The following is a 21979-nucleotide window of genomic DNA, read 5'->3' as shown; positions in this document are numbered from 1 at the left end:
TACCTCTCCAGAGATGCCTTCTGAAGGTCCACTCCTGATATTGGAGGTGCAGACTCCAAGAACTTTATATAATTATATATTTTTTAATATAAAACAAAACTTGGCCCAAGCCGAGCGGCAGGAAGGTCTTAAATGACGAATATGTACAACCACATGGGGAAGCCACAAGTGAGTCCCTGTAGGGGGACAGGTGGATGAGGGACAGCAGGTTATACAGGTCTCAGCCAAAAGCCACGAGGGCAGGAATAAAGTGCAAGGTCCTGGGGGCCCCCTGTGGCCCAGAAGCAGCAGCTGACAGCCCTGCCCCTCGTCCCCTCTGGTGGGGTTCAGTTGAGTGTGACTCGGAGGTAAGACGTGGGCACATAGCCCTCACCTCCCTGTTTCCTCCTGACCCGCGTCCATCCATCACCCTTGTCTTCTTCCATCAGACTGAGATCTTCCCCCTCAGACATGGAGACAGTTCCCTCACTGGATCCTGTTGGGGAGTGAGGGGTGGGAATAGGTCAGATTTGGTGAATCGATCAGAAGTCACGGCTCCAAGCAACTGCCACATCCTCTGGTGTAAGGGTTAATATTGTCAGCTACAGAATCTAGGCACTCCTAACCTCAGAGACAAACTTGTGGGATGGCTAATAGGGAGCTTCTAGATGGTTTGAATTTAGGTGGGAAGCCCCACAGTGAGTATGGGCAGCACCATCCCACTGGTTGTGGTCCTGTACTAAGTAAAAGGAAAACTGAGAGCCTATGAGGCAGCTCTGGGTGAAGGAGCTATCATGTTTGAAAGCCTGAGTTTAATCCCCAGGTCATAGATGGTAGGAGGGAACCCATTCATGAAAGTCATCCACTGACCTCTCTCACACACAGGATAAATAAAAATGGTTTAAAATAAAAAAAAAAAAATAAAGAAATAAAGAAAAAAAAATGGTTTAAAATAAGAAATAAACCCTTCCTTAAGTTGACTCCTCGGGTCCTTCCTTTGGCTAATACTGGGGACTGAATGGAAGGTCTTATGAACTCTTCTCAAACACTCTACCACTGAGCTAGTCTTCAGACTAAGTTCTCTTCTTTCTTTTTCTTTCTTCCTTTCTTTCTTTCTTTCTTTCTTTCTTTCTTTCTTTCTTTCTTTCTTAGTATAGAATAGAGTTTATTCAGGGCATGGGAAGGGGAGTTAAGAGGGTAGTAAAGGCAGAGAGAGAGAGAGAGTAGAGAAGTAGAGGCCGGCCATGAGCATGTGGAGAGAGGGGGAAGGGAATCGGGAGAGAGTGGGGAAGGGGAGCAGAGAAAGAGCAAGAAGGCAAGAGAGGAACAAGAGATCAGTTCTTTTTGTCAAAACAAAAAGAAATTTAACTCATGCTATATAAAGCCCACCTTCAAAATGGTAGATAGCCACACACTGGCCGATAGGAGATGCAGGCTCTTCAAAGTCTTCATCGAACTCAGTATAGATGGGGGTGTCCTGGCCTTCTTCTGAAGGGGGCTCTTCTGAGCTGCTTGAGAAATGAAAAAATGATGGAAGCATGACCCTTCGGGGTCTCTGAACCACTCCCCTGGCCCTCACTGGAGTATTCTAGGTAGAGCTCCACCCCCTGACCACACCCCAGCCCCTCACTGGGGGATTCTAGGCAGGGGCTCCACCCTGGCCATATATCCAGTCCCTCACAGGGAAATTCTAGGCCAGTGTTATGCCAAGCCCACACCTCATAACCACTTCTGGTTTCCCCACCTACCTCTCCTTATTATCCTGGGAGCCACTGTTGTTGCTGCTACTGCTGCTATCAGGTGGGGCAGTAGTTGGGGGATCAGGTGGCCTAGTGTGACGGCTTAGGCTGTCCCCTCGGTTACTAAGGACCCGGCTTTCAGCTTCTGCCAACCAAGCCTAGGGTTGGTTGGAGATCACAGCATGAGTTCCAAGGCAAGGTTCTGAGGTCATCCCACTCTGGACTGGGGTCATTTCCTGACATCACCCACGCACACCCAAAACTTAGACAGTAGGCAACTGGATTCTATCCCTCCAGCACCTCCCCATCTCCCACCCCACAGTGACTCATGCAGCTCTGCCTGCCACCACGCTTCCCCAGGGCACGCCTCCCCAGGGCACACCTCTGACCTCATACTTCTGCACTTCCAGCTTCAGCCTTTCAATGTTCCCAAGGGTCTCTGCAATGCGGGGCTCTAAGCTGGCAGGGTCCCCCATTTGTGGTGTTTTCTCATACACATCTTTCATCTTCTTCAGGGCCTCCCTGAGACCAGACAGACAGGAAGGAAGGAAGGAAAACACACTCTCTTATGACTTACCAAGTAAAAAACAGGCTCAAGAAGAAGACTCTGGTGATGGAGACAAAAGTCCCTGTGTGCCTTTGCTGAGCTGGAGGATAGCAGGTTTAAGGTTAGCCTCTGCTACAACAGTGAATTCAAGGCAAACCCAGGCAATTTAGTGAGACCTTATCTCAAAAAAAAAGAAAAATCAAAACAAGACTATAGTTGATTCAGTGGGTAACTTGAGCACGTAAGAGAGAGGACCTGCGTTCAGTGCCCAGGTAAAAAGCCAGGCATGGTGGCATACACTTGTAATCCCAGCACTGGGGAGGCAGAGATAGAAAGATCTAAAATGGCCAGCCACTCTAGTTAAATTTGAGCTGCAGGTCAGTTAAAGACCCTGTCTCAGGGCTGGAGAGATGGCTCAGCGGTTAAGAGCACTGACTGCTCTTCCAGAGGTCCTGAGTTCAATTCCCAGCAACCACATGGTGGCTCACAACCATCTGTAATGGGATCTGGCACCCTCTTCTGGTGTGCCTGAAGAGGCTATGGTGTACTCACACATAAAATATAAATCTAAAAAAAAAAAAAAAAGACCCTGTCTCAAAAAACAAAGGTGACAGGGGAGATGGCTTTGTGGATAAGAGCACTTGCTGCACCCAGCCTAAGGACATGAGTTTGAATCCCCAACACCCATGTAAAAATATGGGTGCAACTCCCATAGGTGCTTATAATTCAACTGTTGTGCAGGACAGAGATAGGAAGAGGCAAAGACTAAGACCCACTGACCATAAGACCAGCTGCTGGTTCAGCAAGAGACTTTATCTCAAGGGAAGGAGTTAGAGAGATAGAGCAGTACCAGTGAGACCCTGTGACCTCTGTGTGTGCAGGGCTGAGCACAGCTGCACATACACATGCAGGCCACATACCCACCCACAGAGGAAACTACCCACACCTGAGGAACAACACTCAAGGTTGGCCTGTGGCCACCACAAACATGACTGACCACACATGTTAAATAAATAAGCCAGGCATGATGGAACACTAAAGTTCTAAGGCAACCTGGAAAAGTTAGCAAGACCCTGTCTCAAAATAAAATATAAAAATAAGGGCCAGCGAGATGACTCCGCAGATAAAGGCACCTGCAACCAAGTCTAATGACCCAAGTCCCACCCCTGGGACACACGTAGTGGAAAGAGAAAACAACTCTGGCGAACTGTCCTCCGGCTTCTGCATAGGAGCCATGGCATGGGTAAGGCCATACACAAAGTAAGAGAATGAATAAAAACACGATACAAAAATAAATAAACTGAAAAGCCAGCCTTTTTAACTCTCAGCAGGCAGACGCTTAACTAGAAATGTCCAGGTTGCATGCAGTTCCAAGCATGGCTTCTGTCCCATGATTTCCATTCTGTGGAAAAGGCCACATGTGAACAGCAAAACAGAAGTTGGCTGGCCACCTGCTAACAAGTGGCAGGCGTCACTCCTGTTACATAAGGAGGCTGGGCAGAGGGTTTTGTTGCTTGGAAAGAATGACTAAAGATTTTCTTGTCCTTTTAAATCTGGCAGCTTTTTCACGTTACTATTTTGTGTTTCAGCATTAGATAACTTGGCTCTCGTTTCCCTCCTATCAAGACGGCGACTCAGACTGACTAAGCTCCTGACAGTGATTAGACAGTGAGCTGTCTTGGCATTAATGGTAAGGCTCCATGGGATGGGCATTTTGTTTTATTTTGCAGTCACTAAAAACTTTGAAACTGAGCCTTGGTGCCAGTTTTGTCATTCCAACTACTTGGGAAACTGAGGCAGGAGAATTCAAAGTTCCAGAGTAGCCTAGGCAATTTACCGAGACGTAGTCTCAAAATAAAGATTACAAAAATAAATAAATAAAGCTGGATGGTGGTGTGCACGCCTTTAATCCCAGCACTCGGGAGAAAGGCAGGTGGATCTCTGAAACTGGAGGCCAGCCTGGTCTATAGAGCAAGCTCCAGGACAGCCAGGGCTACACAGAGAAACCATGTCTTGGGGTGGGGATAGGGATTTTAAAAGAAGAGGGATGGGGGCGTGGTCAGAGGTAGAGTCTTTGTCAAGAGTCCCCCAGTGAGGGCCTGGGGGCGTGGTCAGAAGTGTAACACCCCTTCACATCCCCTGCTCCCTAGAATCACCCAGTGCTGCTAAGGGTGGTTCCTAGCCTACAGAGGACAATTTCTTAGAAACTATAATCAGCAGTTTGTTGTGGCAAAGTATATACCACCATAAGCTAGCTATTCTTTGATTTATCTGTTTGCTTATTTATTTCTTATCACACATGCCTGTGTGTGCACATACATGCACGACACCTGTTTGGAGTGGGTTCTCTCCTCCCACCACCTAAGATCAAACTAAGGTCTTTAGGCTTGGGTGGCAAATGCCTTTAGTCACTGAGTCAGATCACTGAGGGGACCAGTAATTTTCTTGTTTTTTGCTCAGCGATGTGTAGAGCCTGCACAAGGGCTCACCAGATTCCATCTGCTGAGTGATTTACAGGAAATGCAAAGTAAAGGATTATTTCCAGCTTTTATGCTTTTGTTCTTCACTGTTACTGTCTCGAGACAGTGTCTCAAGAAATCCAGGCTGGCTTCAAACTTAGGGTCCTCCTGCCTCTGGCTCTGGCAAGCTGACATTACAGACAGGGGCTACCACACCCAGCTGTGTGGCAAGAATCTCCTTTAAAACCATCAGATGGCTGAGGAGATGGCTTCAATCAATCATGTTCACTGAGCAGGCACAAGGCAGGACTTCCATTCCTAGCTCCGTTGTACAAAGCTTGGCATGAGACCTCATATCTGTAATTCCAGATTGGGTGGGCAGAAATAGGAGATCCCCAGGTCTCATTGGCCAGTCAGCCTAGGACACTCAGCAAGCCCAGATCCCAGTGAGAGACCCTGACTCAAAAACAAAAAACAAAAAACAAAAACAAACAAACAAACAAACAAAAACAGTCAAGTGAAGCCAGTGTAGTGGTGCATATCTTTAATATCATCACTTGACATCACTGTGCTTTTGAGGCCAGCCTGGTCTATGTAGTGAGTTCCAGGCCAGCCAGGGCCACACAGTGAGACCTAGTTGAGGCCCCAAGGCCCGACACTATTACTGATGCTATGGTGTGCTTACAGACAGGAGCCTATCATGACTACCCTCCAAAAGACACAATAAGCAGCTGAAAGAGTCAGATGCAGATATTTACACCCAACCAATGGACAGAAGCTGCTGACCCCTGTGGTTGAATTAGGGAAAGACTGGAAGAAGCTGAGGAGGAGGGCGACCCTATAGAAAAACCAGCATTCTCAACAAACTTGGACACTGACACTCTGCTCTGACACTGAACCACCAACCAGGCAGCACACACCAGCTGATATGAGGCCTCCAACACATATACAGTAGAGGACTGCCAGGTCTTGCCTCAGTGAGAAAAGATGAACCTAACCCTCAAGAGACTTGAGGCCCCAGGGAGTGGGAAGGTCTGGGACGCCCCAGGGGTGGGGGTGGGAGGGTAGGGAACATCCTGTTGGAGAGGGGTGAGGGAGGTATGGGATGTGGAAGAGGGTGGACCAGGGCGGGGATAAAGGCTGGACTGTAAAAAAAGATTAAAGAATATAATAATAATAATAATAAGAAGAAGAAGAAGAAGAAGAACAACAACAACAACAAATTCTTAATATTAAAAAAAAAAAAGCAAAAATGGACAAACAGAAAGGACAAGGTATAGAGCTGGAGAGACTGCTCAGTAGTTAAGACCATTTCCTGAGCAACCTTGAGAACTGGGTTCGGATTCCTGCATCTATGTAGCAAGTTGGGTATACAGCCACACACCGCCTGCAACCTTGGTAGGCAGAAACTGGACATCCAGAGCTTGCTGGCTACCAGCCTTGCCAAAAAGACCCAAAGTCACAGTTTTGGTCCAGACCCTGCCTCACAGAAAGAGAATTATGAAAGAGGACACTGATCTCCACCCTCCTACACCAACCAATACACACACCCACGACCTGCAGAGCCCAGACTGAGTTGGTAAAATCCTTCTGTACCACTGAAACATAGTAGCAGCAGGGATGGGACCCTCAGGGGGCCAGGCAAATGCTCTGCTGAGGAGGATATCCCCAGTCCTTGAGTAACCCCGCTTAGGTCTGCATTCATCCCCAGCCTCCTCTAGCCACCCATGCTCACCTCTGGTCCTCCTCCTTCTGCAGCTCTCTGTTCCGCTCTTCCAACTGTTGCTGGAGTCGCTTTCTCTGCTGCTCCGGGGGCAGGTGACTGAAATCTTCGGTGACCACGGTCTGTAAGATGAGACAGTGTCTGAGTTCAGGATTTGCAACACTATGTTTCCCAAGCGCCTCTCTAGCTCCTGAGATACCAGGTCCACCTTCCTCCCCTAGCAAGGATTTTAGGGAGTGAGGCCATGCACAGAGCAAAGCTGGAATCTGGGGGACCCAGCAGGCGGCAGGAAAGAGTCCAGGGTCCCACCATCCGGCCTCAACTTACCCCACGGCCGCCTCGGAGGCTGCGGAAGGATGCTAGCCGCGGTTTGACCGACTTACTGATCTCGCTCAGTATGGCCAAGGGGTCGCGGCCAGAACGGGGGGATGAGGGTCCATCAGACAGTGTGGAGGGTAGGTGACCCCCCAGGAGGGACAGGGATGGGGGACGCGGCTAACGGTGGGGGCCCAGGGAAGGGGGGATGGGTCAGGGATGGAGGCACGAGGATGTAGTCGGAGAAGGATGGACGAACGGGGACACAGGAAACAGGAAAAACAAAATGGAGAAAGAGGGAAAAATAATGATAAGAAAACCACAACTGAATGATAAGATCACACAGAAAACACCTATAAAAGCAACAACGGAAGATTTGGGAGGTGCCAGGGAAGACAAGAGCAGAGGAGCTAGGGCCAGCAAGAGGGCTCAGCGGGGAAAGGGTTTGTGCCAAGCCCTGAGATCCACCCCCAAGACCCACAGGATAGAAAGAGAAAATTGATTCCCATAAGCCATCGTCTGACCTCCATATACCCCAAAATATAAAAATCTACTAAATTAAAGGCTGTAAGGCAGGTGCCAGTCACTTCCCAAGCCTTCTTAGTCCCTTGAGTCTTAGGGACTCATAAACCCCAGAAGATAAGGCACCTACAAGGCTTTCTGCGCTTACAGTCTAGAAGGTAGGGTGCATAACACAAGTAAAGGCTGGGGACAAAGTGATGACTCAGCACGTAAAAATGCTTGCCACCACCAAGCACAATGACCTGTTTGACCCCTGGGACCAAGGAGAGACCTGAAAGTTCTTCTGTGACATCTACATGTGCATGAGCACACACACAGACACATAATTTTTTTAAAGAACCAGGGTGGTCAGACACATAGGCTAAGGGGGACACGTAGGGAGATGAGAAGTGGGGAATATCAGGCGCTTGCCTACTACTCAGAAGTCCAAGTTCAAAAGAGAGGACGGCAGGTGGGAGGAGGGACAGCAGGTGGGAGGAGGGACAGCAGGTGGGAGGAGGGACGGCAGGTGTCAGGTAAGAGGAGTCTAAGTTAAATAGGATAGAAAAGAAGAAGGAAAAAAAACAAAAACAACTGCAAGGAATAGCTAAGAGTGATTGTGGAAGGGATAAACCAAGGGGTGTCAAGGTATACACTGGACCCTAAAAGTCAAATTCCCAAGGAGAAAATGCACAGGAAGTGGAGGGTCCCCAAAAATATAGAGGATGGAGTTAGGGAAGGATGACTCCCAGGGATGGGGCGGGGGGGGCAATTCACAGCTGTAAGGCCAACATGAGATCTTCAAGGGTCTTAGGATGCAGCAGAAGATCCCATAGGCCCCCAACCCTGTCCCCTCTCATGTTCAGTGGGCTCTCAGGCCTGCCCTCCTGTTTCCTTCCCACCAGCCTGGGCCCACAGCCAAGAGGAAAATTCCTGCCCCAGGACTCGGCGTTCCATGTGGCTGGAGCTGTCTCAATGAGGACTTCGGCTGACTGTCCCCCCTTCCACCCACTCCTCACCCCAAGAGCTCCGGACCCCACCTTGTTCTTTTTCCCGAAAGGCCAACGCTTGGCACGGCTACGGCTGGAGGCTGCTCGGAGCTCAGGCCTGCCATCCGGGGTGCCCAGGCTGCTGTCCGAAGGCACTCGGTTCATAACTTGGCTGAAGTCTTCGAATTCCAAGTCACCCGGGCGGGCAAACCCTGACTTGTGTAATTCAATGAGGACCTGTGAGTCCTTTGGGAAGGGACAGGGAGTGAACGGCAACCAGTGGGTAGTTTAAGAAACTCTGGGGAGCCCCCCTCCGTTAGCCCACGTCTCATCCCCCTGGGCTCACGCTGAGCACCCACGTTCTTAGCATCCACAGACTCTGCGGCCACCTTCATGCCCTCCAAGCATTTGCCAATAATTGGAACCACCTGCAGCTCAGCCTCTGCCAAGAGCCCATACCCGGCCCCCAGGTGGGTGGCCCGGCGTTCGTCCATGTCCTGCAGCTTCTGAAGAGCGGAGGAGAATACAGGGTAAGTCAACCCTGCAAGCACCTTCAAGCTGAGGGCATCAGCCCTCAAGCTCAGGCTTGACAGAGAAGACAGAATCAGATCTGCCTTCATGACCTCAGGGGCAGGGTGAAGATGTGGACCCAGGAGCTCAGAAAAGTCTTCTCAAAGGAGGTTACAAAGAGACAGAGCCTGAATAAAGAATACATGGAATATAGACAATCCTGACAGCAGGGTCGGGACAGAGTGGGGAAGACGGCTGGGGAGATTTGAGACCTGGGGCTTGTTAGAGCTGAGGCTCAGAAGGATGAACAATGGGAGTTTCAAATAGCAAAGAAAGAGTCTCTTCCTCTCATCCTTCCTTCTGTCTCTCCACTCCTTTCCCAATCTTTCCTTCCTTTCCTCCCTTCTCAGACAGGGTCTCTCTACTAAGCCTTGGCTCTCTTAGAACTTGCTGTATAAACCAAGCTGGCTCAGAAACTTCTGCCATCCTCCTGCCTCTGCCTCCAGAATTCTGGGACTACACACACGGTCCTCTTTCAATCTAGGAGTAAGGACATAGGAGCTGGGACTCTAACACCCGAGTGGGAGCTAACGAACTCTGAGGGACTTTGTCAGCAAGCTGAGTGCACTCACATCGAATATCTGGGGCATCTGTGAGAAATAGAAGTGAGCCTGGTCTCGGTTAAAGCGCTGCAGCTGGGCCGCGTATTCATTCTTGCTCTCTTCTGCCATGTGGTTCCGAAGGTGAGCCTGCTGCTTGGCCTGGCGAGTGGGATGGCAGGAAGGAGGTCATGGGCAGGTACTGGTCTCAGCACACTCAGATGGCCCAAGCCTGTCCCAGACTTCACCCTATACACACCTTCTCCACATCTGCCTTGGTGGCATTAATGTCCTGATCCAGCCGCTCGGCAGTGTGAGCCGCTTTCTCAGCCTCCCGGCAGTCTCGTTCAAACTTCCGCTTACTCTATGCAGGAGACAGAAGTGGGGTGAAGGATCTGCCTTCCCCCAATAGCAGCAGAGTGGGCTGCGTATCAGCCAACTGTGTGGGTGGCACACACCAGTCACCTCAACACCAGGAGACAGGAGGATTAGGACTTCAAGACCAACCTGGACCACCACATGAGACTTTGTCTCAAAAAACAAAACAGAACCAAAAGGATGGCTCAGCAGGTAAAGGTGTTTTACCTCCAGAAAGGCCAGCTACCTGAGTTCAATCCCCAGACCCAGAAACTCCTCAGAGGTGGAAGGAGAAAATGGACTCTAGAATTGTCTTGTAGTCACACAGGCTCCTCATGGTATGCAAATGCCCCCCCCCACACACACACACACACATGCACAGAGTTCAAGGCCAGGCCAGCCTGGGCTACTCCAGACCCCACCTCAAAAAAAGATACAGGCACAGTAGGTGTGCTGAATACCCCACAGGGAGAGTTGACCCTGGCCACATAGCATGAGTGGCTCTGTGGGTAAGCAGCCACACATACCCAGCTCTTCTGGGCCTGAGCTACCCGCTGCCCCATACACACTCACATTCTCTAGCTGTTTGAAGCCGTTTTCCAGCTGCTGCTGGGCCCGACGGCCTTCCTGGAAGTGCTGTGCAAACAAATGGGAGACCTTCAGTGAGGTTCCAACAGGGTCCCCAGCAAGCATGGGTGAAAGGACAGCCTCACCATCTTCCTCTCCTGCTTCATCTCCTGTGAATACTTGGCCAGCTCCAGACATACTCGGATACCCAGGCTCTCAGCCACCAGTTCTCGCTGGCCTGCAAAATCATTGACCTCCTGGAGAAGCTGGACAAATGACTGTTGCTGGCTGAACCTGGCAGGAGACAAGCAGAGTTCAGGACCAGAGATGGACCTGTGTGAAGGCACAGTGACATAGGCCTGTCATCCCAGGGCAGGGCAGGGGGATCGAGAGTTTAAGGCCAACCTTGTCTACATAGTGAGTTTGAGGTCTGCCTTTGCTACTTGAGACCCTGCAAAGAGAGAAAATGGGGGTGGGGGTGGGCAGAAGGGAAGGAGGAAGAGAAAGGCAGAAGGAAGGAAAAGAGACAAAAGGAAGGAGAAAGCAAAAGGAAAAAGTGGAATGAAATCTTGAGCTACATTCACTCCCTAACTTCCAGCTCTGTGTCCCTAACTTCCAGCTCTTAATTCAGAAGCATTTTGCAAATCAAATTTTTGGAGGAACAATGCTTGTAACATCTTTACTGTTGTTTGAGGCAGGATCTCACTATGCGGCTCTGGCCAGCCTGTAACTCTCTGCCTGTCTCTGCATCCTGAGTGCTGGAATGAAAAGTTGTGAACCACCATGCTCAGCCTTTGCAGCATCTTCTATGAATCATTCCCTGGCTAGTGGCAGAATACTAGAGTCAAATGTTTGTTTAGGTTTTGAAGCAGAGTCCAGCTATATAGCCCAGGCTAGCCCAGACCCCTTGCTCTTCCTGCTTCAGCTTCCTGAAACCACTATGCCTAGCTCCCTCATCAAATTTTAGAGGTATGAATACAATAATCCTTCAGTAGCCATGGCAACCATTTCTAGGGTACTTAGAGTACGCTAATATTTTGGTACTTAGGTACCAAAATAAAGGATGCTCAAGCCCTTCTATACAACAGCAGGATTTGCACAGGGTCTGTGCAGCTGGCACAAACCCTCTCTACATGACTCAGGACTCCTCCACAATTCACTTAATCCAAATTGTCTGGATTAGAGAACAATGACCAAAAAGTCTGCCTATGTTCCAGAAAGGAATGACTTTGTTAGAGTGTTTTCAGTCCTGGGGCTGGGGCTAGAGGTGCTAAGAGTATAGAGTGCCTAGATCTATCCCAGCACCCTGGATGCTGAGGCAGGGAGATCAGGCTATAGAGTGAGTTTGAGGCCAGCTTGGGCTACATGAGAACACATGCACTCACACTCACACACTCACACATACATACACACAGGCATGCATGCTTTTCTTTCAGTCCTCGGAAACCCTGGAGTATCATTCATATCAAGCCACCAATGAAACCAGATATCCCAAACAAACAACTATCTTAATTTCTGGATCTTTTTGAAGTAAAACTTTTATTTATGTACTTATTCAAACTACCGTCTCACTAAGTAGCCCAAGCTGGCCCAGACCTCACAATCTTCCAGCCTGGGTCTATAGATCCAGAGTGCTGGAGTAACGGGCATTTACCTTAATACGCAGCTCATCTTTTAGATTTTAAAGGGAAGGGTTTAGAATGAAGTCTAAAGTTTCTGGAAATAACTTCAGACTGGCCACCAGTCTGTTTGTTTAGAATTTTAAGACGGGGTAGCATGTAGCCTAGGCTACACCCTCAAACTAACTACATAGCTGAGGCTAGCCTTGAACCAACCCAAGGGTCCTAGGATGACAGGCATGCACCAACATGTCCAGGTTTGGTCACTGCTTTTAGACACACAAACTCAGTTCTTTGAACGCACAAGATAGAGTAGAAAGTTCTGCCTTCAGACCCATTTTACAGATGAGAACAGAGACAATCAAAGTCACTGATATATTCCAGCTCTTGGGTTAAGAGACAAGTCCTGGCTAGAGAGAGTAACGGGACAACCAAAACCTTATCTCAAAGATAAAAACTAGGGTCAGCGAAGGTTTAACAGGTAAAGGTGCCTGCGGCTAAACATGATGACCAGAGTTTGATCCCTGGGATCAACATGGTGAGAGGCAAGAACTGACTCCTTCAAATTGTCTTCTGACCTCCACAAGTGCTCTGTGGCACAAGTGGGTGCATCTTGCTCTCCAAAATAGACAAATATTAAGTAAAAAGCCCTCAAATAACTCAGCTACAGCACGTAAGGGAAAATAAAAGATGAGACTTTACAAACCAAAAGGGCTCTCTGCTGGAAGTGAGTAAATTCCACCTTCAGTCATCCACACTCCTAATGGGAGGTGGAACTGGAGGTGGTGTGGTCTCTGGGAAGGTGATAGACACCTCCTCCCCCCCCCCCCCCCCCCCCCCGCCTCCAGCCCCACTCCCTGCCCCCACGGAGTCTTAGCCCATTCTTACTTGACTTCGGGGTCATCTTTGGTAGGTCTCTTGGGAAGATACTTTTTCACCAGGCTCCTAAGGGTGGGGACAGAGGCAAGGCGTCTGAGAACTCAGCCCTCCTGCGGGATCCCTGGGGAGTCCCAGAGCAGCGAGCATCCACCCTCGTCCTCACCGGAGTTGCTTGGCATAAGCCTGTTCCACCTCGGCGCGTTCTTTCACAAACTTCACGTATTTGTCCAACAGATCCAGGCCCCACTGCGTGTGGCGTTCCAGCACCTCAAACTGATCCTGATTGCAGGAGCGTGATTGGGGAACGTTAAGGTCACCTAAGTGGGGTCACCGAAGTCCCAGCCACACGGTACACCGGAGGTGGGGTGGGGTAAACAATCTCGGGGCTTAGTGGTTCCAGCAAGGGCTGGCTGGCTTCCCCAGGCGCCGCCCCGGCGTGGCGCAGCGGAAGGCAGGAAGCTGGCGGGAACCCCCATCTCCTCCTCCAGGGAAGGGCCTGGACAACAGGGCCAGGGCCCCAAACCAGACAGCGGGGTCTCTCGGAGTACCGGTGACCAGCAAGGGTGTGGAAGGAGGCTAAACCACTCCAGCTCCCCTCATCCTCTAGTCCACTCCAAATTCCGAAAAATCAGGAGGGCTTGGCACAAAAGTCAGGCACAGAAGGGATGAGTTTGTGCAGCTCAAAGTGCGTGGAAGCAGCATCGGGGACCTCTATGGTCAAATTTCCCCATTCTCCAAAATCCCCCCCGCCCCCGGGATCCTCCGTTGAGTGACTCAGTTTCCCTGCTTTTGTGATGCCTCCACTATAGTGGCTCACCCCCACTACAACCAAAGATTCCACCACCTCCAGAAAGGAGTGGTCAATAGTCCGACAAGGATTCAGGGAAACTTCTAGGGCTTCCTGGGTGAGGTTAAGAGGCGGGTAAGGGGTGGCTCCGCCCAGCGCCCAAGGCGAGTCCTGCAGCCCCCTTCCCCTCCCCCTCAGCGTCCCAATTGTAAGCTGGGAAGGAACTCAGTAAGGCCCCACGTGGGACAGAAGGTGACCAAAGGGTCCCCTCCCCCTCCCAACAGGACAGGCGGGCGACGGGCAGGGACCCAGGGGCCGTAAGATTAGCCTCCAAGCCAGGCCAGGGCGCTCAAAATAGGTGACCTCGCCCAGTTGTCCCCCCTCTCTGGCCTGGTCCAGGGACTTCTTCTGATGGTCTTACTCTCAACTCTGTGCCTCAGTTTCCCTATGTTGATCCTGGGCAAAGAATCCCTGGGGCCCTTTGGGCGTCTTGAAAGTCCCAAAGGAACTTTTAAGAGAGTGCGGAGGGCAGAGGGCGGGGACCCAAGTGATCAGCTGCAAAGGAAAGCGCAGAGTCCGGGCAAAGGTACTTCAGGGACAGAGTGGAGAAGCCAGGACCCCAGCAAGGGAGAACCCTGGGAGCTGGGGAGAAAGGACTTACCCACAACTCGGTACCCCAATCCATGCTGCTCTTGCCGCCGAGGACGCCACCGCCTCCTGCCCGGGTCTTCGCCGCCCTCCACAGAAGACTCAGCCCCAGGGCAGTGTGCCCAACCTCGCCCCGCCCCGCTGACAGGCCACGCCCACCAGCCTAGACTACCACGCCCCTTCGTGTTTTACCACGCCTCTGCTCTGCTGAGCCCCCAGCGGGACGCGCTGAGGGCGGATCCCAACTGATGCTCCGCCCCCTATTAAAGGAACATGAGCCTCCTTAAAGGACGCCTCTATTTTCCAAATTTGTACCCCCATGTTACTCTCCTCTGCCATCCCAAACTATTCATCCTTTCCTTTCAGCTTCGCAATTCTTATAAAGAGTCAAAATATCAAAACCCCAAGTCCAAACAGTCTCTCCCACTTCTACCCCACTCCATGGCAGGGAAAATCTGTGGTTGGTCATTAGGCTCTTGCGGAGGACCTCCTCGGCTCCAGAAATCTCCACTTCGTCCCACTAATAGTCTGTTTTCCTCCGGCCACAGAGATGGGATGACTTCGATCTACCCCAGGACGCACCTCCAGCCAAGGCCAGGTCCATTAGAGCACACACACACACACACACACACCGCATCCTGACTTCTCTTCCTTCCCGCCAGAGCCTCCTCTGAGAAATAGAGGACAGGTTGTCCTTCGGGCACCGTTCCACTCACAAACACACACACACACCGAGAGAGAGAGAGAGAGAGAGAGAGAGAGAGAGAGAGAGAGAGAGAGAGAGAGAGAGAGAGATGCACGCATAGCACCTCGCATTTGCACTTGACTATGTATTTTCCAGCCTCACTCAATAAGTAAAGCCCAATCAGTACTGCTCCTAGAGATAACCAAATATCTCCCCCGCCCCCCTTTAGACTCTGGGACCCTGGGGCTTAGGAGTTCAGGTCCTCCCAATCATAAAGTCAGTTCACACCTTGTAAATCCCCTTGAGACTCCTGGATAAAAAGGAAGAGGTTCTGGTGGCTCCCACCCCCACTCTCCCCGGCTCTAGGTGCTTTCTCTGCTGCAGAAGTGTCAAAACATTCTTGTGCTGCAGCTGGAAGAGCAATCTAGACTTCTGAGAAAAGACGCCCTGGAGCCTGTGCTGGAACTGAGACTCGGATAGGCCTTGGCCCCACCTGCTGGTGGTTTGTAAGCTAAGCTCGGAGATGTAAAGTGGAGTACAGGGATAGTGGAGGAGGGTGGAGAAGGAGTCAGAGGCCCAGTGACAAAAAAGGTATCAGACTCGGGTGGGACAGGGTCAGCAATCTAATTAAGAGTTGAAAACTACAACTAGGGTCCAGAAGCTGGGACTCTTCCAGATCTGAGAGCAAAGTAGGAGTTGAGGAGCCAGTGTGTAAAATGGGGTCGGGGAGGAACGTGGAGAGGTCAATGTTTCAGGTAGAAGTAGGGATTCAGCTGCAGCAAGGATGTTAAGCCTGGGGCGGAGTAGGTGGGACCTACAATGGCATTCAGCCTAGGATTAGAAGTCAGTATACGGTGAAGAATTTTAGGATTCTCGATGGCTCAGCCAAGTTGAAACAAGGGAAGCTCACAGACGCGTACGTTTACTAAAAACTCCACTTCTGGCCGGGAGCTAAGTGCGGGGAAGTGAGGGATGGGAGAGGAAGTGCGTCCTTGGGAATACTGGGAAATGTAGTTTATACATGCTTCGTTGCAAGGATCTGCTCCTTCTACATTCTGGGTAATGTAGTCTTGGGCCGTTAAGAGTTGCTGAAGGAATTCTGCTTTAAGGGACGGATATGGGTTCCCGGATCATTGGTGAATCGTCTTGTTCCTCAAACTACATCCGGGACAATCTGCTTAGCGATTGGAGAGCATGAAAGCGAGGCTGAAAAGGATACGCACGCCCATTTGAGAACTCTTCTGACAATCAAAAGGATCTCCGTTTCTAATTGGGTAACTCGACCACGTCGTGCGACTATTGGCTGAAAAGTGGGCGGCCCCTATCAGGCGTCAGAGGCTGTGTTCGGGCGCAGTCGCAGCCCCAGAGATGGCAGTGAGCGAGAGGAGGGGGCTCAGCGGCGAGAGCCCAACGCAGTGCGGATGGGGATACTTGTCGCTGCTGGTGCTGATGCTGAACGGCTGCTCAGGCCGTATCCACCATCTGACTCTCACAGTGAGCCCCGCAGGCTTGGCCTCGCTGTCTTCCCCTGTAGCTCTGCCAGTGGATGGAGCACCCACACTCCCCACTGCAGGCCTCTAGTGGTCTGGTCCCGTGGTCCCCCCTCCCTGTGCTCGTAATGAGTTAGCCTGGCTTGGGGGCGGGGCTTCATCTCCCGGACCCCTGACTCCTGGCGCTTTAAGTTTCGGGGGACCCTTGGTAACTACCATAGGACCTTCTGGGAGGAAGGGGTACCTGGTAGGATCTTCCTGGAATTCACTTGGCGGGGCGGGGGGGGGGACACTATTTTAAAAATTTAGCCTAGATAGAATCGAACTTTTCCGGGAAGTCGAAGCTATTCACACCAGCGCATTTGAAGCCCACTCTCAAGGTAGTGCACATCACTATGGGGCTTGCCATGGGGTTGCCAGGGTCTCACCCCCTGGACACTCAAACCCACTCTGTAGCTGCCTGGAACTGAAGTAGGAAAATGTCACCAGTACCAATACGCTGTACCCAGGAAGACTTTCTCACATGCTTCTGTCCTGAATAAAAGAGTATAAAGACGCTCAGGGAAACACGCAGTGAGGGTGGACTTGGTGGGGAGAGTGCCCTTACTGCCGCTGTCTCGTTGGTCTCCTGCAGGGAGAGAAGCGGGCTGACATCCAACTGAACAACTTCGGATTCTACACCAATGGTTCCCTGGAAGTAGAGCTGAGCTTACTGCGACTCAGCCTTCAGGAGACAAAAGAGAAGTCACCAAAGGTGAGGGGGCTCATGGGAGGGCTCAGTACACAAGTTCTGGAATTCCAGACTAGCTCTGTCCCTCACCAGTGTGATCTATGGCAAGTCCTGTAACATTCTGGAGCCTCAGTTTCCCCACGTGTCACTTAATCAATACAGGTCTCATGTAGTCTGGGTTTGGGGGTACAGATTAGTCATCTTAGTGTCCCTGCTGGCTGAGGCAGAAGGATCAGAGGTTAGCCAGCCAGTTCATATGTATATAAAATGCATTTCAGTCATACTTGCTTCTCCCCCTAATTCCTCCAAGATCCATTCCCACCTTCCCAAACTCCTCCCAATCTCATGTTATTTTTTTTTTAAAGACATGGCCTCTCTATGTAGCCCCAGATAGCCAGAAACTCTGTGTAGACCGGGCTAGCCACAGGCTCAGAGATCTGCTAGCCTCTTTCACCCAAGTGCTGGGATCAAAGGCCTGTGCTCTCTTTTTGTTTTCATCTGGGGCCACACCCTCCGTCAACATCCATCAGCTGCCCACAGCTCCTTAGCTAGGTGTAAGGATTCAAGCACCCCTCTTCCCTCTATGCTGGAATGTTGACTAGCTCAATCTGGGGGGCATCCATATCTGCTGTGAGTTCATAAGTAACAGTCTGCCGTGTTCTGAAGACACTCTTTCCCTCTGGCCCTCCTCTGCCTCCACCTTTACAGTCTTTCCTTTTCCTCTTCCTCCTCCTTCTCCTCTTCTTCCTCTTCTTCCTCTTCTTCCTCCTCCTCCTCAGCAATGTTCCCTAAGCTTTGGGTGAAGAGGTATGATATAAATGACCCATGGGTAGTGGCCTTGTTTGTTTGGCAGAGAGGTAATGTTCAAGACAGGGTCTTGGAACTCATTATGTAGACCAGAGGCCTTGAACTCACAGATCCAGTAGCTGAGTGCTGGGATTAAAAGGCATGCACTCCTGTACTGGCAAGCAGCCTCCTTCTGACAGTTTTTTTTGTTGTTGTTTTATTTTTGTTTTTTTCTTTTTGTTTTTCAAGACAGGATTTCTCTGTGTAAGCCTGGCTGTCCTGGAACTCTGTAGACCAGGCTGGCCTCGAACTCAGAAATCCACCTGCCTCTGCCTCCCAAGTGCTGGGGTTAAAGGCGTCCGCCGCCACCACCACCCGGCGACAGTTTGTTTTATGGCAGAGTCTCATATAGTTAGCCTCAGAATCAAGCCCCTTCTGCCTCAAGTCCATAGCTCTTGGAATTGCAAGCATGCTCTGATCTGCCCAGCACTGATAACATTTTAAGTGGGTAAAACCAATCAGGAAGCACACACATGAGCATTGTGGGTCCAAGATGGGGCAGGACATTGAGAAGCTAGTACACAGTGGATTTCAGTACCTGTGAGATGAGCCAGTAGTGGTGCTACATGCTGAGGTAGCAGTAGGGTTGCTACAAGTTTATAAGTTCAACCCCAACGTGGACAATATGGTACCTTACTACCCAGGGCTACCTGGCTAGTCCCTGTCTCAGAGTAGAAGAGAACTAGGCTATGTTTCTTATGCTGCAGAGGATAGTTTGGGAGCCCTTCACTTTTTCTCTTTTCCATCAGGTGGGGTTCAGCTTGAGCAGAGTTCGATCTGGCAATATTCGCTCTTACTCGGTGAGTGGAGACCATCAGAGGGGACGAGGGAGAACGGGTGTGGTGTGGGGGCCTGTCTTCTCCATGTTATGACTACAGCCAAGGAGGGGCCATGGGTGGATGGGGAAGCACACTAAACAAGGCCAGAACCATGGGCGGCTGTAACCCAGGTCCCCTCTGTCCATTCCCCAGAGCCGAAACTCCAATGAATGCCCTCTGGACAGAAACAGCAGCAACTTCCTGGTCCTGTTCCTCATCAATATCAAGGACCTGCAGTGAGTTGGAGTGGGGCAGCCCTAGAAAGAAAGCCAGTCACTTGCTACATGGTACATTGTGTGTGTGTGTGTGTGTGTGTGTGTGTGTGTGTGTGTGTTCATGTATACTGCTGGAAATTGAACCCACTGCCTTACAAACTGGAGGCAAGTACTATCCCCCAACCACACCACCATCCTCTCACTAGGGGATTCTAGGTGGAGGGATCAAGGGAGGCAGGGAGCCTCCATCCCTGAGCCCCTCACTGATGGGTGGGGGGTGGTTCTAGGTGGGCAGTGTATCCCTGAGCCACATTCCCAGCCCCTCACTTGGGGATTCAGGGTAGAGACTCTACCCCTGAGAACCCCCAGCCCTCTTTGTACTTTTTAAGACAGGATCTCAGTAAGTTTTACCAGGTTGGGCCTTGAGTGCACCCTGTAGCCCAGGCTGACAGTGAACAGGCAGTCCTCTTGCCTCAGCCTCAAAAGAATCTTGACTCATAAGCCTTCTCTCTGTAGACCAGGCCACATGATCTTTTAATTTGGTTCGAAATGGCCCATCCCAGTGAACTGATAGTTGCTATTACAGGGAGCCGTGAGTGTGTGAGCTACAGTGACTGGCAATGGCCAGGTGCTGAGATTTGGTGTCCAGTGGCTCCAAGAGATGTACCAACTCCTTAAGAAGGACATCCATGCATATTCTCTACCTGACCATATACTTGACCCTCCCCTTACTGATTCCTCCCCTGACCCCAGGGTCCAAGTCCGAAAATATGGGGAGCAGAAGTTGTTCATCTCCCCTGGCCTCCTCCCTGAAGCTCCCTCCCAGGCAGATCTGCCCAAGCCAGACCTAGCAGGCACCCGGAAGGACAACCACAGTAAGTCCAACCTGCATAGCTGTGCCAGAGACCAGCTTTAACAATACTGGGTGAATTAAGCAAGGCAGGTGGCCAGGTGTGGCATCAGTGATTGGGGTCAGTACCAGTGACCTTTGGCAGTTTAATTCTCACTGTTCTGTGGCCAAAAGCTGGTGGCTTCTGGCAGTTTAACTCCTGCTGATAGCAGCAGGAAATTAAGAAAAGAAACTTAACTACTTGGCCTCTATACTCTGGCTCACAGACCTCTTGCTGATCAGGCCAGAGGCTCAGAGTTAGTTAACTTTTCATGAGTCAGAGAAAAAGGAAAAGAAAACGTCAGGCATGTGCGCACACACAATGAAGAAGAAAAGGGCAACACTAAAACTTTATTATTGCTTTCAGCTTTTTATAGCTTTTTTAGACACACAGCTCTCTAAGTAGAAAAAACTACCTCGTAGATAAAATGTTATACAAAGGGCACTTACAGAAGGATATAGTGAGTTTAAAGCAGTGTTTAATCTATAAGCTCATTATAAGTTCAAAGCAACAGTTCACATGGCCTTGCCTTATCACAGTGCACGCCTGTGGTCTCATCCTTGGACCTGACCTAGAATGAGTGTTTTTCCTTAATCACAAATCCGTCCCAAGCCTATTTCTCTTCTTAGTGCAGTTTATGAAAACTCATTGTGTTCCTTATTATGTAGCCTTTATTCTGTGAGAAGAGGGCACATTCTATTCTTAGTTCTTCTAATTTTATTACGTCTTTCTAGTAAAACATTTAAAGCTATCTCCTTCAACTTTCTTCCTAAAATTATTTGAATCAAGTCAGGAATTCTATATGAAGTCATTATTCATCTAAACAGCATTAATTCATGAAAGTTGATCTTCATGTTGATCTACAGGAAGTTTATCCAGTAGGGTGAGCTATCACCCAAAAGTCATCACACCAGGCTATAGGCAGTGAGGGTCTCCTGGTGTCCACTCACACTAAGTGTGTGAGGAGTGCAGCAATGACAGACATGAGGAAACACATCAGTAGCAAGAAGCAATTCTGGGACAAAGTCTCTAGGGCTGTGCCTCACCAAAGCCCCTCATAGCAGCCATGCAAGACTGTGGGCTGTCCAGGGAGCTCTCTTCGTGCATGGCATCCACCACCACTTCCCTGCATGTACACTGAATTCTCTGCGCATTTGCCTTTTGACGGTCATTCACCCATCTCCTACAGAGATGTCTGCAGTCAAGGAGGATCAGGCAAAGCCTACAGTGCCCCAGGTTTCAGGGGATAAAACTCTCCCAGGGGAACACAGGCAGTCATCTGAGGGACAGCCACCCACACAGGACCCCAGTGAGAAGGACAAGGATCTGGTGTTGGGGCTGGGCCACCTCAATGACTCTTACAACTTCAGTGTGAGTATCTGCCCTGCCCTCATGTCCCCGCCTCCCCAGAACTGGGCCACAGCTAAGGAACCCTCCAGACTGACACCCTCTTCTCCCCATGACCAGTTCCACATCGTGATCGGCTCCAGGGCTGAGGAAGGCCAGTACAGCCTCAATTTCCACAACTGTCAAAACGCCAAAGCAGGCCAGGAGCAGCCGTTCGACCTGACTGTAAGTGGCGGGACAAGTGTAGCCCAGGCAGCTGGGCAGCTTGGTCTCCATTATGTGCTTCTCTTTGTTTTCTAATCACACTTTATTTATTGGGGGGAAGGGAGGAGCCATCATAGCACATGTGTGGAGGTCAGAGGACAACGCTCAGGACTCAGTTGTCTCTTCCACCGTGTGGGTCCCAGGGATCAAACTCAGGTCATCATGTTTGGCAGCAGGCTTCTTTCCCCATTGAGCCACCTTGCCAGCCCCTGGATGAACTGTATAAAGTACTACATTGGGCTTTTGTGGGACATGCAAGCTAGGGTATCCACCCCTCCTCTGACTGAGAGTATTTAAGGGAAGACAAAAATTGTATCTATTCCAGATGTATACAGAAGTGTGTGTGTGTTCATATGTGCAGATGAGCTTGTATTATGTACATACAGAAATTAGTCGGCCAAGTGGTATTCCTAAGGATGTTGTCCATACTGGTTTGGTTTGGTTTGGTTTGGTTTGGTTTGGTTTGGTTTGGTTTG

The 21979-nt window shown here is 50.4% G+C and overlaps 2 protein-coding genes across 7 annotated transcripts in view; one reads left to right on the top strand and one right to left on the bottom strand.

The window, feature by feature from the left end:
- Positions 1-60: 60 nt before the first annotated feature.
- Positions 61-14348, bottom strand: Trip10 (thyroid hormone receptor interactor 10). 4 transcript variants are annotated; one of them, XM_028763996.1, is made up of 15 exons: positions 14232-14348; positions 12947-13062; positions 12793-12849; positions 10432-10579; positions 10292-10354; positions 9621-9725; positions 9395-9523; positions 8612-8758; positions 8304-8498; positions 6775-6942; positions 6460-6569; positions 2108-2240; positions 1728-1876; positions 1369-1490; positions 61-475 (listed from the first exon to the last, which is right to left on the bottom strand). In XM_028763996.1, the coding sequence occupies exons 1-15, from the start codon at positions 14253-14255 to the stop codon at positions 327-329; spliced, it is 1815 nt and encodes a 604-aa protein (XP_028619829.1). In that variant the 5' UTR covers positions 14256-14348; the 3' UTR covers positions 61-326. The 4 variants fall into 4 exon arrangements, with proteins under 4 accessions (XP_028619829.1, XP_028619836.1, XP_028619844.1 ...); XM_028764003.1 differs by having other exon boundaries at positions 1369-1487; XM_028764011.1 differs by lacking the exon at positions 6775-6942.
- A 1880-nt stretch (positions 14349-16228) lies between these two features.
- Positions 16229-21979, top strand: part of Gpr108 (G protein-coupled receptor 108) — a 10553-nt gene continuing 4802 nt past the window's right edge. The window contains exons 1-7 of one of the 3 annotated variants that reach the window (XM_028763014.1): positions 16229-16397; positions 17028-17147; positions 18719-18769; positions 18941-19023; positions 19756-19877; positions 21082-21263; positions 21360-21464. In XM_028763014.1, coding sequence (XP_028618847.1) covers positions 16272-16397; positions 17028-17147; positions 18719-18769; positions 18941-19023; positions 19756-19877; positions 21082-21263; positions 21360-21464 — 789 coding nt within the window. In that variant the 5' untranslated portion in view covers positions 16229-16271. Of the gene's footprint in view, positions 16398-16724; positions 16774-17027; positions 17148-18718; positions 18770-18940; positions 19024-19755; positions 19878-21081; positions 21264-21359; positions 21465-21979 lie in introns of those variants that run through there. The other 2 variants (XR_003710790.1, XM_028763024.1) reach the window with 2 other exon arrangements.

This window comes from Grammomys surdaster, unplaced genomic scaffold, assembly GCF_004785775.1.
Source record: "Grammomys surdaster isolate TR1022 unplaced genomic scaffold, NIH_TR_1.0 62, whole genome shotgun sequence".
Classification (NCBI taxonomy): Eukaryota; Metazoa; Chordata; class Mammalia; order Rodentia; family Muridae; genus Grammomys; species Grammomys surdaster.
This window is presented reverse-complemented; position numbering and strand designations above follow the sequence as displayed.

Coding starts and splice junctions, on each gene's coding strand:
- Trip10 (XM_028763996.1), bottom strand. CDS start 14,255: ATGGATTGGGGTACCGAGTTGTGG. Junction 8,759..9,394: donor AGATGCCCCAGATATTCGAT/GTGAGTGCACTC, acceptor TCCGCTCTTCAG/AAGCTGCAGGACATGGACGA. Junction 6,943..8,303: donor CTTTCGGGAAAAAGAACAAG/GTGGGGTCCGGA, acceptor CCCCACCGTTAG/CCGCGTCCCCCATCCCTGTC.